Source organism: Mirounga angustirostris, unplaced genomic scaffold (genome assembly GCF_029215605.1).
Source record: "Mirounga angustirostris isolate CCGP_5_RB_7025 unplaced genomic scaffold, mMirAng1.0.hap1 SCAF_16, whole genome shotgun sequence".
In the NCBI taxonomy this organism is placed as follows: Eukaryota; Metazoa; Chordata; class Mammalia; order Carnivora; family Phocidae; genus Mirounga; species Mirounga angustirostris.
Genome location: NW_026991724.1, coordinates 226,449 through 240,980, shown reverse-complemented (window position 1 = coordinate 240,980; position 14,532 = coordinate 226,449). Strand labels below are relative to the sequence as shown.

At 50.0% G+C, this 14,532-nt stretch overlaps 1 protein-coding gene across 12 annotated transcripts in view; it reads right to left on the bottom strand.

Annotated features, from left to right (window-relative positions):
- Nucleotides 1-3,896, bottom strand: part of FANCA (FA complementation group A) — a 59,530-nt gene extending 55,634 nt beyond the window's left edge. For 11 of the 12 annotated variants that reach the window (XR_008507268.2, XR_010408309.1, XR_008507269.2 and 8 more), the window contains exons 1-4: nucleotides 3,742-3,896; nucleotides 2,971-3,080; nucleotides 2,405-2,489; nucleotides 8-150 (exon numbers count right to left, since the gene is read on the bottom strand). Coding sequence is in view for 7 of the 12 variants with exons in the window: in XM_045890518.3 (XP_045746474.2) it covers nucleotides 8-150; nucleotides 2,405-2,489; nucleotides 2,971-3,080; nucleotides 3,742-3,820 (417 nt within the window). In the remaining 5 variants the exon portion in view is untranslated. Of the gene's footprint in view, nucleotides 1-7; nucleotides 182-2,404; nucleotides 2,490-2,970; nucleotides 3,081-3,741 lie in introns of those variants that run through there. The other variant, XM_064581892.1, reaches the window with a different exon arrangement.
- Nucleotides 3,897-14,532: the final 10,636 nt, after the last annotated feature.

Below are 14,532 nucleotides of genomic sequence, written 5' to 3'. Positions count from 1 at the left end.
GTCTTACCCTTTGCTCTGCATTCAGCAGCACCCTGTGGGAGGGCTCGCCACTGGACGCACAGATCTGCACAAAGCTGGAGGCCACTGCCCGGCTGGACAGCACAGCTACTGGGACACCGAGTCTCGAGGCTTCATCCCGTAAAGCAGAGCCTCAAAGACAAAACAAAAAGCCGGAGACACACTACAACGGGTAAAATAGAAGACCTGGGGTTTAAAAAGCCTTTTAAGCTGCAGCTACCAGGGGAGCCTAGGTGCTTCAGTCGTTAAGCGCCTGCCTTCAGCTCAGGTCATGGTCCCAGGGTCCTGGGATCAAGCCCCGCATCAGGCTCCCTGCTCAGCAGGAAGCCTGTTTCTCCCTCTCCCACTCCCCCTGCTTGTGTTTCCTCTCTCCCTGTGTCTCTCTCTGTCAAATAAATAAATAAAATCTTTAAAAAAAAAAAAAAAGCTGCAGCTACCAGCCTCCTGAGTATCTAGCCTCTGGTCTACATTTAATAAAGAATGCTCAACAGCCTGGAAAAAGATAATGCCTACAAGCAAATTGTTGTCTAATTTATTTGACCTCCAAAACTGGGGTTTTTTTTAAAAAAAAAAAAGAAAAGGAAACTGTAACACATGCCCATTATCTTCAGGGCTCTGAAAATGCATACCAATATGTAAATTAAAATAATTGATAGTAGCTATAAGGATTCCAAATGACAATATTAGAAATTATCAACTACTGGGGTCAAGAAATAATTCATGGTAGGAGAGAAAATGTTGATTTCTAGCCATTATTTTTCCACAGTGAAGGAAACCCTCAACCAAACAAAAAGCAATTTACTGAATGGGAGAAGCTATTTGTAAATGATGTATCTGATAAGGGGTTAATATCCAAAATATATAAAGAACTTCTACAATTTAACACCAAAAAAAATTTCAATTAAAAAATGGACAGAGTAGGACAGAAATAGGAGTGTCTGGGCGCCTGGGTGGCTCAGTTGGTTAAGCGACTGCCTTCGGCTCGGGTCATGATCCTGGAGTCCCTGGATCGCGTCCCACATCGGGCTCCCTGCTCGGCAGGGAGTCTGCTTCTCCCTCTGACCCTCCCGACCCTCCCCCCTCTCATGCTCTCTCTCAAATAAATAAATAAAATCTTAAAAAAAAAAAATGCAGGCGCCTGGGTGGCTCAGTGTTAAGCGTCTGCCTTCGGCTCAGGTCCTGATCCCAGGGTCCTCGGATCGAGTCCCACGTCGGGCTCCCTGCCCAGCAGGAGGCCTGTTTCTCCCTCTCCCACTCCCCCTGCTTGTGTTCCTGCTCTCGCTATCTCTCTCTCTGTCAAATAAATAAATAAAATATTAAAAAAAAAAAAAAAGGACAGTAGGGGCGCCTTGGTGGCTCAGTCGTTAAGCGTCTGCCTTGGGCTCGGGATATGGCCCCGGGGTCCTGGGATCCAGCCCCGCGTCAGGCTCCTTCCTCGGCGGCGGGAAGCCTGCTTCTCCCTCTCCCACTCCCCCTGCTTGTGTTCCCTCTCTCGCTGTGTCTCTCTCTCTGTCAAATAAATAAATAATCTTAAAAAGAAAAAAGAAACAAAGAATTCACAATAGAAAGGTAGAAAATGCTAGTTTCTAACCATTTGTTTCCAAATGGTCTCCATGGAAAAGTGTCTATTTTCATTTATAAGGCTTTAATTTTTTTATATAACATGTTTTATATATCATATATCATATGAGTAAGTATAATAGCAACTATCTTCAACAGGAAAAGCCACTAATAAATTCATGAATTAAGGGTCTATTTGTATTTCTGTAGTCAAGGTCAAGAGCTTTTCATACAAGGCCTTATGCCTTGTTATGTTCTGTTGCGAGGGGTGTGGCTGAGCCTGGTTCCCCAGAATGATGACGCTAGGACGTGAAATTCAAACACAGGGCAGTGAAAATCAGTACGATTCACCAAAGATCTGTAGTGATCAGTGGTCAAGGGGAGTTTGTTTATGGTTATTTTAATTGATACTTCAGACAAATTAATGACTTAGCTAATATCTTTCTGAAATGACCATCATTTCATAATAAAAATGTGAATGTCCAGAAAATAACTGATTTTTTTGTTATTCTCATAGAATTCCCTGATCTTATTATTCTCAAATTGAAATATCCTGAAATAGTCTCAACCCCAGAAATTCCTTCTGGCTTCCTGTCTGCTCTCTCGGATCGAGCACAACCCGTTTTTGCCACTTGTGTAAACGTGGTGCACATTACTGTTCCATGTTTTTCCAAGGGACACTTTGGCAACTACTGCTTCTGAGTCCTACGCTGAGTCAAACGCGGCTTAAATAACAGCCTTATAACACGCCCCAAGGAGGTCCAGGTCACTTTACATAAAGCTCTCCCATAACTGCGTATGTTAAGAAACTTGAGCTCTAACTTACCTATGAATGAACTAGAAAGATCAGCAGAGGCCTCAGGATCCATCCACTGATTGAGACACAGAGTTTTACATGCTGAACCTCCTACCTAGAAACCAAACACAAGGAACTCTAGTTAAAATTCAAGCTGTGTGGGGCACCTGGGTGGCTCAGTCGCTGAGCGTCTGCCTTCGGCTCAGGTCATGGTCCCAGGGTCCTGGGATCGAGCCCTGCATCAGGCTCCTTGCTCAGTGGGGAGCCTGCTTCTCCCTCTCCCTCTGCCTCTCTCTCTCTCTGTATCTCTGTATCTCGCTTACTGCACTAGTCTCAAATATTTTGAGGTAAACATTTTTAAAAAGTGAAACTTACCAAAGCCTTTTGAGAAAAACTAAATTCACTCTGACCTTATTTTATCTCCAGAAAGATAAATGCTCCCCATCTCTTTCTCGCCTAGTCAACATTTAAATGGGTGCTTCTACCAGATACTCAGAAGGCCTTTTCGGTGTCTCTTCAGGAAGATTATGCCTTGGCCAGGTGCAAAACACCCAAATTGAAACCCGCCTTCAAAGGCCAAACCAATTTCCTCTTACCTCCAGCAAAAGGTCGTTCAAATTTAGATGGCGTCTCAGGAGGCGCACAGCTGATTCCGGCAGCTTGTGTTCCCTTCCAAGCCCCTGCCGTTGCCTCTTGACCCTTCCAGCTAAGGGGAAAAAACAGTTCCACAAAATTACAGCACTCCTTAAAACCTCCGTCAGTCGACTCGGGGTCATTCTAGACCCGCTGATGGGATGCACCCTGGGGACACAGTACTTGCACGGGAAATTCCACGCATTCCAGAAAAATGCCCATCTGAGGTGTGGGACCAAGGCTCCTCCAAATGTCCAGGGAAGGGGCAACTGTCAGGCATGGGTGGAAGGCGAGACACAGCAAGTCAAGTCTGCGTGGGGTCCGGGGACAGAAAAAGGGCACGCCGGGGAAAGCCGGGGAAACCCGCGTCGAGTCTGCTCCAGCCGGCAGTCCCGCGCAAACGCTAGAGTCCTGGGCAGGGGCTCGTCCCGAGCTTCTGAGGTTCGGGGGCTAAGCCGTCCTCCCGCGCTACTGGACGCCTCACCCCCGCGCCTCGTTCAACCATCTTCCTGGACGTCCGGCTGGACGCTGGCCAGCCCCGCCAGGGCCGAGGGGACTGGAGAGCCACGGGACCAGGGGTCGGGGGGACGAAGGCCGGGGTCCGGGAGAGGCGGGGGAAGGCGGGAGGTCTTGGGGGGCAGGGAGGGGCCGGGGACCGGGCCGGCGGAGGCTGGGGCGGGAAGGGGTCTCAGGGCCCGGCACCACCCACGCCCGCGGCTCCGGCGCGCTCTCACCCAGCAGCTCGGCCCACGTCCTCCTGCGGCTCCCGGACCCCAAGTCCGAGGCAGCGTCCTGCGACCGCGGTTCCGACATGGCGGGAACGCCGCAGCCCTTCCGCGGCTCCCGGCACCCGGCCCGCGCGGCGTCCCCATTGGCTGCGGCCCGCGCGGCGTCCCCATTGGCTGCGGCCCGCGCGGCCTCCCCACTGGCTGCGGCCCGCGCGGCCTCCCCATTGGCTGGCGGCTACCCGGTCACACCCCCTCGGTCCGGAGGCCTCGCGCCGCGGCCGGCGTGGTGGCGCCGCTGGCGCCATCTTGGTAGTGGCAACGGCGAGGGAGGGACGGGACACCTGGGCAGGGGAGGTCTCAGTTTAGGGTTGGCGGTTGGCGGAGCGCATTCGCAGCGGCGTCCCGTGCGGGAAAGCTGTGGCGTGCCTGTGCATCGCTCCTGCGGAGAATGGCCGAGACTTGGTCACGAAGAAACAACCTGACAAAGCCCAAACCGGGGAGACGCTAAAACGCGCAGACCCGCCTTGTGCCTCCGTCGGCGGTTGCGTTGCCGCCGGGCCGGGAGGCGGGCCAGACGAACCGCCGTGGGGGCTGCCCAGGCAGACCTTGCGGCAACCAGCGGAGGCCCGGGCGACTGGGCTGCTTGCTTTGACTTTCGGCGGAGGTGGCCGCAGGTGTTAGAGCCCCAAAGACAGCGGGTCCTCGGGGGTGGGGATCCTGCCGCAGTCCTTTGCGCCGCCTTTCCCTCGACGCTGAAAGATGCCTCTTCGCGTCCTCGGCTGTAGTTAACCTGTTTTCACAGCTGTGTAGTACTCCACGTATAATTGATCATTTACATAACCTGTTTTCTGCACGTTATGTTTTCTCGTCTTCAAAAGCCTTTCTGGCTGCGGAGAGATTGCCCCCCCTCCCCGTGCTGGCCAGTTGTTAGGGACAGCAAAGGGCCCACAGGAGCATGCCTAGCGGACTTCACCTGGCCCCAATCCCAGGAGGCAGTATTCCTCTTAATCATCCCACGGCCAGGTGTCGGGCAACTACGGACCACCCCTGTAGTCCAAAGCCCGCCAAAATTCTAAAAACTTCAAAGCTTCCTCTCACTCCCATCTCCTGTGTCCTGGCCACCTTGGTGGTCCTTTCACAGCCTGCCCTGCCTCCTGCGCCTGTATAATAAACTTTGTTTTTCCTGAGCCTCTCTGTGCCTCCTCTTGTGACCATCTCATAAAGATTACAAAACAGATTTTGTTTTATTTTATTTAGTTAAGGCTATGGCAGCTTAAGGTTAGGACTGAGGCCTCCGAGCCTGATTTGCACCCAGCATGGGGCTGGGGAACCAGCAGTGGACAGAGGGCCATAGGGTTTTCACAGTGAACCACAGGGTAGGGAGAGTAGACTAATGCTGACTCACTCCTGTCGAGAATGAATTGTAGGCAGCCAATCAAATAATGACGCAAGGCTTTCTTAATCACCTTGAAAGAGCAGTTCTAGATTTGTTTCAACGAACTTTACCATATATCAAGTTTATGCATACCATGAAAGAACAAACAAGTGAAAAATGCATTGAAGGTATTCTGAGCCCTATCTTCAGAAGAAGGGTGAATTAGAAAATCAACTCAGTTATCCTGAGTAGGAAAACCCAGTTCTTCCCTCCTATGTGAATCTTCCTCCTGAATATCTCCTCTACTTCTGACACTTCTGGTCCCCAGATGTGTAGGGAATTTTCCCCCAAGCAATTCTCTGTGACACCGGGTGGGGGTCCCACAATTCAATTCAGTTTGGACGCTATTTGTGGGGACACAGTGTCAGAAGGGCTCAGTTTTACCACTCTGTCCCCCACTTCAGATGCCAGATCACTCACAACTTCTGTCAACAAATCAGGAATTCCCACAACTCCCTCCTCAGATTTGATTAATTTGCCAAAGTGGCTCACAGAAGTCAGGGAAACACATTTACCAGATTATTAAAGGCTGTGATAAAGGATACTGATGAGTAGCCTGATGAAGAGATATACAGGGGAGTCCCAAGCACAGGCCATCTGTCCTCATGGAATTGGGGCACATCACCCAGGTGTTGTGTTCCCCAAACTGGAAACTGAATATTGTATTTTCGGGATTTTACAGAGGCTTCATGACAAAGGCCTGATTGATCATTAGCTCCATTTCCAGCCACTCTTCCCTCTCAGGAGGATGGGACAGAGCTGAAAATGCCAAGTTTCTAATCATTTCTTAGTCTTTCTGGTGACCAGCAGAGCCACCCAGGGGCCCACCCAGAGACACCTCATCAGAACAAAAGGTCCTCCTAGTGTTCTTATCACTTAGGAATTTATAAGAGTTTCAGGAGCTCTTTGCCAGGACCAGGGGCAAAGACCCATATGTATTGTCTCACAAATGGTTAGAAGAACTGAGTCTCAACATCCAGGTTTTCACACAATATCATCCCGCCAGGCATGAAGTTCTCTGTGATGCAGGAGGACCTCGAAGAGCGCCCCACTGTCAAGACCTGGATTGTCTTCCCAGCCACTGGGAACTGCATACTTTCAGACTTGGGTGCAGACTCTGACCACCCTGCATATCTGCTGCCAGGCCCAGCCCGGATCTGGAGTTGCTCAACTTGCCATAAATGCCCACAAGACTCCATGAAGGGTGATACAAACCGGGCAACCTCTGGCTCATCCTGTGGTTGCAAGAAATGGCCACAAATTCTCCCTCACCATCAAGAGATGGAGGCTATTTCTCCATCCCTTTGCTTTGGGCCAGCCCATGAGGCGTGAGTAACGTGATATAAACAGAACCTTGAAAGGAGCTTGTGCTTTAGAGCTTGCAACTCTGAGTTGCCCAAGGAACACACCTGAGCCAGTCTGCCTGAGCATGAGGCCACGTGGAGGAAAGGTGGGCGCCCAGCCAACAGTCCCAGCCCCTGGCGGGCAGCCTGTCCACCACCGGAACCTGGGAACGAGGCCATCCTCGTGCAGCAGTAGGAGTGAGGCTGGTGAGACCGGAGGAGCTGCCGCGGACCCGCAGAGCGACGCGCCAAGCAAACGGTTGTTGATTTAAGCCACTAGGGTCTTGCGATGGTGTGTCACAGAGCAATAGATAACTGATAAAGCCCTTTACACATGATCTCTCATATGAGCAGGGGCCGTCAATATCATTCCAAGTTACAGACAGGAAACAAGGCACAGGTTACAGGATTTGCCCAAGGACGTATAGCTAATACACGGCAAAGACGGGAGAAGAACTCAGGTCTGTCTGATCCCAAGCTCTTCAACGGGAGACACGGGCACACTGAGGGGAAGAGCCTCCTGGGTTTGCATTCCAAATAATTTCTCCTGCTCATCCTCCCCCCTCCCAAAGGCAAGGCACTGGGAGAAAGAGAACCCAAACTAGACTGACTCCCTCCCTCCTGCAACCACCTTGCGTCCTCAGTGCCTGCACTTCTCACCTCTTCCGGGCACTTCTGTCCAACATATGGGGACTCTGCCCCTTTTCATGACAATGTCTGGATGGAAATGGCCAAGAATAGAGGACAGAATGTGAAGATGAATGTTTCCTTAACATTGTCCGAGGTACCAGGAAAATACTGAGAACAAGACTGAGTCTCTCAGGGCGCCTGGGTGTCTCAGTCGGTTAAGTGTTTGCCTTCGGCTCAGGTCATGGTCCCAGGGTCCCGGGATCGAGTCCCACATTGGGCTCCCTGCTCAGCAGAGAGCCTGCTTCTCCCTCTGCCGCGCCCCCTGCTTGTGCTCTCTCTCTCTCTGTCAAATAAAGAAATAAAATATAAAAAACAAAGACTGAGTCTCTTATAGACTCTGAACCCCATGTCCAGCCCCAGATGCGATATGACCGAAAGGCTTTTACAGCACAAGAATCCATACAGGCAAGTGCCTTGGGGATGCTCCTCGAAGCCCTAATGGCAGGAGAGGCCACACCCCAGTAGCCTCAGGGACACCAGAGGAGTCTGCCCTCTGTGAGAGCCATCCTGTCTCCGGCAAGTGCATCTTCTTCGCCTCAAAGTGAAGCCCACTTTGGCCTGTCCACCTGCCCATGGCCATGCTGACTGCCTCTGACAGAGACTCTAGACCACACCAAGAGCCGCTTGTTTTAAGCACCTTCTGGATTATTTGAAGGGAGGAGTTTATGAAGTTGGGGGAACACCATTTCTATTTGGCCATGAGTCAGTCTGAGAAAAGCTTTTCTCTCTTCATTTCCCCAAGCTGCTGACAGGGATGGAGCCCTGATATCTTAATTAGCATTAAAATCAGACTTATTCACGTTTTCCTAATGCTTGACAAACTCTAAAGGGTAGACACAACAGGTCCATAATCTTGGAAATCACTAGAAGAGTTTCTCTAAGCAGCTGAAGTAATAAAAGAGCTTTTGTGGAAGCAGCAAGCACCTAGCAGTCTGCGTGCTGTGCTCAGAACCCCTGGGCGTGTGCGAAGCCCGGGCTGCGAGGCCTGCCGCCATCTCCTGGCTTGTGTCTTGCCCACTTGGGTTTTGGGTACTTGTAGCTCTGCAGGTAAGCCAGGCTAGGGTGCTCATGCTCACCTCCAGTTTCCTGTGATGACACCAAGAGTCTGCATTTCTATCTTCAGGGCTGTCGTGTTGCAGAAAAAACTGGCCAGAGGTGTTTGGTGCTGTGATGGAGTCTGAATCCAGAACACGGAGATGTTCGAGCTGAGGAGGCAGCAGAATTCACAAGAACCGCTCCTGGAAGCACCCAGACCCCTCAAGAATGAAAAGAGACCGAAGAAGAGCTTCCGGCTCCGTTTCCCCATTTATAAAACCGGCCTGATAGATGCTCCACATTCTGCTGTTGTCTGCACACTCAGGCGTGTGGGCCAAAGTCCAGAGTGTGGTGTCCACGGTCCAGATGGCCTTGACTACTCGATCTGGAGCCAAGGACTGGCTGAGAACTGCCGAGGGGATGTGCAAGTGAGGGGGCCCCCTTTTGCCCAAAATGCTCCTTCCAGGAGAGCGAGGCTGGGTCGGGGTGCTTCCTCGTCTCCACAGCCCAGCACCTGGCAAAGAGTGACCTGCATGTTTGCACACGCACTTCCCGGAGGGATGGTCTCTAAGGAATGAGGTGGGTGGATCCCTACAGCCGCATTCAGAAGCCTCCGATTTCCTGGAGTTCAGCTGATGAAACGGGAGATGGGAAGAGCGCAGGCAGGAGCGAGGACAGTCTGCCCAAAGCCTCTGGGGGAGTTGCCACGCATCTCAACGAGAGAGAGCCACACCGCGAAGCTTGGCACGTGCACACACACACAGACAGAGTACACGCACCGTCCCAGCCTACCAAACTCCTCCCAGCAAGGCTGCCATCCACGGCAGCCGCAGACGGGACGAAGGGGGACAGGAGGAAGGGGGACGGGATCCTTAGTAATGCCGTGTTGTGAAAATGCTGGGTTCACGGAATCCAACTATCCAACAGACAGATGCTCCAGGCTGTCTGTCTATGGGAGGAGGCAGAGAGTTCACAAATGGCTAGAAGTAGCCAAGGTAGTTGCCTCGTCCTGAATAAAGCTAAACCATGAGGGAGCTGAGCCAGGAGAGAGAGAACTTCTCCCTCCCTTCCTATCAAAACCGCTGTTTGTGAGAGGGAAAAGGGGCCCCAGCCTGACTTGAACTTTTCACTTTGCCCAGAAGGTGGGACTGTTGTTGCTGGTAGCCAAGGGCCCATTTTGTACTGCAAAGACACAGAATTTAGCTAAACCCAAAACAGGGAAGGGAGCTGATTCAGCAGAAGAAAACATTCAACTAATACTGAAAATTGCGTCAGGCCCCTGCGTGGAGGATGGGGACCCCGCAGGCCTCCAGTATCAGAAGTGATACCCAGGAAAACAGGAAGAGGGACTGGGAGTCACCCTCGCTCACTGCAGCCCAGAAGGTTGAACCCTTCCCACTTCTCAACGTAAATGCAGACCCCTAACATTGCAACCTCCAGAGCAGACCTCCGCTCATGCTTCTTAGACACAGCACAGGAAGGAGATGTGAGATCTTCTTTGTTTCAGACACGGAAAGGAGGCTCCCCCACAATTACAAAAGTAATTGACAAATGACATGGAAGGTGCAGAGAAACACTGACTTGCCCACAGTCACACCCTGGCACAACAACCATTAATGTTTTACTAGACATCTGTCTTTTCTTTTCTTTAAGATTTTATTTATTAATTTGTCAGAGAGAGAGAGCAGAGGGAGAGGGAGAAGCATGCTCCCCACTGAGCAGGGAGCCTGATGTGGGATTCGATCCCAGGACCCTGGGACCATGACCTGAGCTGAAGGCAGATGCTTAACCAACTGAGCCACCCAGGGGCCCCTACTGCATATGTTTCAAGAAAGTTTTCTGCTTTGCAAATAGGGTTTTTTTTTTTTAAGATTTATTTATTTATTTATTTGAGAGAGAGAGAAATGCGTGGGGAGGGGCAGAGGGAGAGAGAGAGAGAGAGAAATAGACTCCCCGTCGAGCACAGAGACCGACTTGGGGCCAGATCCCACGACCCTGAGATCATGATCCGAGCCGAAACCAAGAGACGCTTAACCAACCGAGTCACCCAGGCACTCCAGCAATACTTTTTTTAAATTGCTGCTTTATACCCTGTGTTTTCTGTCCACGATAACTCACGGACATCTCTGGTAATAGAGATGTTACCCCCTCTTAAATCCTTTTTAACTGGGGCGCCTGGGTGGCTCAGTCGTTGAGCGTCCGCGTTCGGCTCAGGTCATGGTCCCAGGGTCCTGGGATCGAGCCCCGCATTGGGCTCCCTGCTCGGCGGGAAGCCTGCTTCTCCCTCTCCCACTCCCCCTGCTTGAGTTCCCTCTCTCGCTGTGTCTGTCAAATAAATAAATAAAATCTTTAAAAAAAAATGATTGGGATCAATCATTAACTCAACTTGGAAAGCTTTGGATGAAGGTCATTTCTATAGTTCTGAGATCACCTGCAGCTTACTCCTAAAAACACATTCTTTATACTTCATTTCCAGGAGATTTGGAATCCTGGGGAAGGGACATCGCCGGTCAGTATAGGCTGCTGTGCTCGGGGACAGGATAGAAATGTTGGATACATTGACTAATGCCAGTGCTTGGAATTGGAGAATTACTTCATCAATTTATCACATTAGCAAAGATGCTCCCTAAATATTCATCTTATGGTGTAGGCCAATTGTTCACACATATTTGGTGAGCCCTGGGCATTGATTCCTTCTGCCTGAGAAGGACCCTTGCAAAACCCACCCAGGTCCCTCCCCAACCCTTCTTAGTGGAAACAGCACACAAGGAAACATGGTATCTAGAGGTGGGTAAGAGAGAGAGAGCAGAATGTGAGCCAGGAGCCCCACGGGTTATGTTGTTTTTCCCCATGGTCTGTGTTTGATGCTTTGAGGAGACCATATATAGATCATGCCCATACCGTGGCAAATGCAATCGGAGGGGTGGGTGGCTCATAACTGCAGTTGGCCATAGATTAAAAAGCTCTAGAAGGGACACCTGGGTGGCTCAGTCATTAAGCATCTGCCTTCGGCTCAGGTCATGATCCCAGGGTCCTGGGTTCAAGCCCCATATCGAGCTCCCTTCTCAGCGGGAAGCCTGCTTCTCCCTCTCCCACTCCCCCTGCTTGTGTTCCCTCTCTGTCAAATAAATAAATAAAATCTTTAAAAAATAAAAAAATAAAAAGCTCTAGGAATTATACCTCTGAGCATCTTTGCAGACACAGAAGCTAGAGAGTCCTAATTTTAGGCTCCTGGGGGTCAAAACCATGAGTCAGGGATGGATTCACAAGTGTACCGTGGACTATAGTTACATTATTCCAGGAGAGCAATACAGGGCTCTGCGGTCCAGGATGACATCATAAGAGTGCTCTGAGCGTTTTGAGATAAAGTTCAGAGCAAGTCAGGTACGTGGGCAATTGGGTTTAAGAACAAAGACAATTTGAGATCAGAGGCCCATCTACTCCCCTAGGCACAAGCAGAACCATTTCACCTGTGGTGATGGAATGCAGAGGTTTTCTCTGCCCCCGCCTTACTCATTCCACTTCAGATTAGAAAGCAGGTTGCCTTCTCTCAAGGGACCCATGCACACCGAGGGCAGTGAGCAACCAGGCCCCCTGTTGCCATGATTCAGAGGCCCCTGAATGCCCTCTTTGTTATGCTCCTTGCAGCCAGTCAGGGCTCAGGGGTCCTGGAGGAAAAGCTGAAACTCAAGAGGCCATGGTTTTGTATGTTAGGTTTATTTTGGGATAATGATGAAGGCCATGAATCCCAAGGGATGCCAGATAGAGCCAGGCTGTGCTTGATCTCTGAAAGGGAGCTCAGGACAGTTCCAAGGAAGGGCCCTGGGACTGGGTATTCCTTCAAGACACAGAGGCTAAATATAGCTGAGCCTGAACAAAGGGAGAGAGCAGGAGGAGGAAATCCAGAGTACGGGATGGGACACCAAAGTTCCAGAGCTCGGCCAAGATAACAAGAGGGAACGCTAGGAAGTTATGGAAAGTGGAGAGGGCAGCAGACGGGGCTGTTCTGTGTGGTACAGGACAGGGAGAGGAGATCAGGAGTAGAGGACATACCTGAGGACACTGTTTGCTTCCCACTGGAGACATTTGAGGTCATTTACAAAGTCTGAATTGATTTCCGGTTGAACAGGCAATGCAGGATGGTTCAACATGAGTCCAGGACTTTGCAAATGTATTACTCAGACACTAGCTGCTGTATGATCCTCTCTCTTGTACCACGTCTCCCTCACAGCCTGGAGTAAAGGACGTTTTACATCACAGCTGACAACTAATCTTGATGTTGGGATGAGCCTCAAAGGCCTGCGTTGGGCCTGAGCTTTGTAAAAATATAGAAATAACTGTGCAAATGGGTGTTGACTAATTTGACTGGTTTGATGTTCAAAGGTACGAAAAGGTATCAATTGAGAAACCTTCCACTACACATTGACCCCAGAGACAGTCACTGTGACTGGTCTTGTACTGGGACTTCCAGAAATTCTGGATGCCTATTACAAACATACACATCTCCTTTTCACACAGAAAGAGGCTTGTCGGACACCTGTCCTGTGTTCTGCTTTGTCACTCCTCAGGGTGTGTGGGGGGATTATATCAGTGTGTGGAGGTTTTGCATCCTTCTGTACAATGCATAGCCCTTTGTGGGGGCACCATAATCTCCCCACCTGGTGGGCATGTAGGTTGTTTCCAGTCTCGACTGAATAACCTCAGACATAGCATAGACTCCATGATGCGGGATTTCGTTGGCTTAACTGCTGCCGTCCCAAGTACCTCGGACACTGTGGAGTTGACACTTAGGCTTTTATATGTGCTCAGTATAAATTCTAGGAAACAGACTTACTGGGTTGAAGGACCTATAAGTTCATTATTTTGATAAGTATTATTAAAGCAACCCTCATAGAAGCTGGACCACTTTACTTGCCCACTGGTAATGTTGAAGGGTGTCTATTTTCCTAAGCTCACAGCGTATGATTAAAATTTTGAATCTTTGATGGGTGAAGAGTGGCTTAACTTCCATTTCTCTTATTAGGGTAAAATTGAATGACAGATTTTTAAAAAAAAAATTCAATTGAACAAGTGTTTATATGGATCCGTTTCTATGTGCTAGATAGTGTTCTAACTGATAGGAGTAGAGCGGTGAATGAAGGGGCACCTGTCACTGGATTCGGGCCCATCTAGATAATCCAGGACCAGCTCATCTCAACATCCTTACCTAATTGCATCTGCAAAGACCCTATTTCCAAATAAAGTTGGTCACATTCACAGATCCCAGGTCAGGACATGGCCAGATCTTTCTGGGGGCTACCATTTAACCCTACGGGGGTAAAGCTGCTGGTGCCCAGCACTGAGCAGACTGTGCCCCCAAAGTAGCAGCACCCACCACGTTCCTTAGCACCATGTGCTCAGCGTGAAAAAAGAGAGGGAAGAGGGAAAGGCCTGTTCTTGTAATGAATTTCCTGAGTAAAGCAATAAAAAGGGATGTTATCAAACCTTGACCCTTGAATCTGTCGAATAAACATAGTTTTAATATTCTGTATCCTAGAATCCCAGGATGTCCTAAGGGAGCTTGCAAGCCCCTGAATCAGGGGCTCATCAGTGAAGCCGCTGGGTCTGGGACACAGCATACCTGAATTTTCACTGGGTAAAGACCATATATGGCCAAAATATAAAAGGCAAATAGTAGTGTATGTGTGGTCTTGACCCAGCAATTTTGCTATGGGGAGTTTTATCCAAGGCCATAAAGACAAGTCTGCAGTCGTCAAAGGTGCAAGGGAAACCGGTGGGGAGGGACAGATCTGCTCAGCAGTAGGGTTTGGTTGCATCACCAAAGGCATCGCCCGGACAACACTGTGAGCAATTAAAAAGGATTTTTTTTAAATTTTTATTTATTTACTTGACAGAGAGAGACACAGTGAGAGAGGGAACACAAGCAGGGGGAGTGGGAGAGGGAGAAGCAGGCTTCCCGCAGAGCAGGGAGCCCGAAGGCAGATGCTTAACCACTGAGCCACCCAGGCGCCCCCTCACTAGACTTTTTAATCAAAAGTATGGGTTGAGCTTGGTACTCTTCCACAGGAAGGAAATGGTTGTCTTGACTTTGACTTGTGACTAACAGGTAGTATTGTCACTGGACCTAGACTTCCCACTAACCAGGTCAGAAGCCAGTTGCATCTAGTTGCTGCTGCCTAGAGCCCTGGGAAAAGTTGATCAGGTTTCTCTTCTAGGGGATTCATGCCTCATATCTGATTCCTGGTTTAAAAGCAGCTCTTCAGGGCGCCTGGGTGGCTCAGATGATTAAGCATC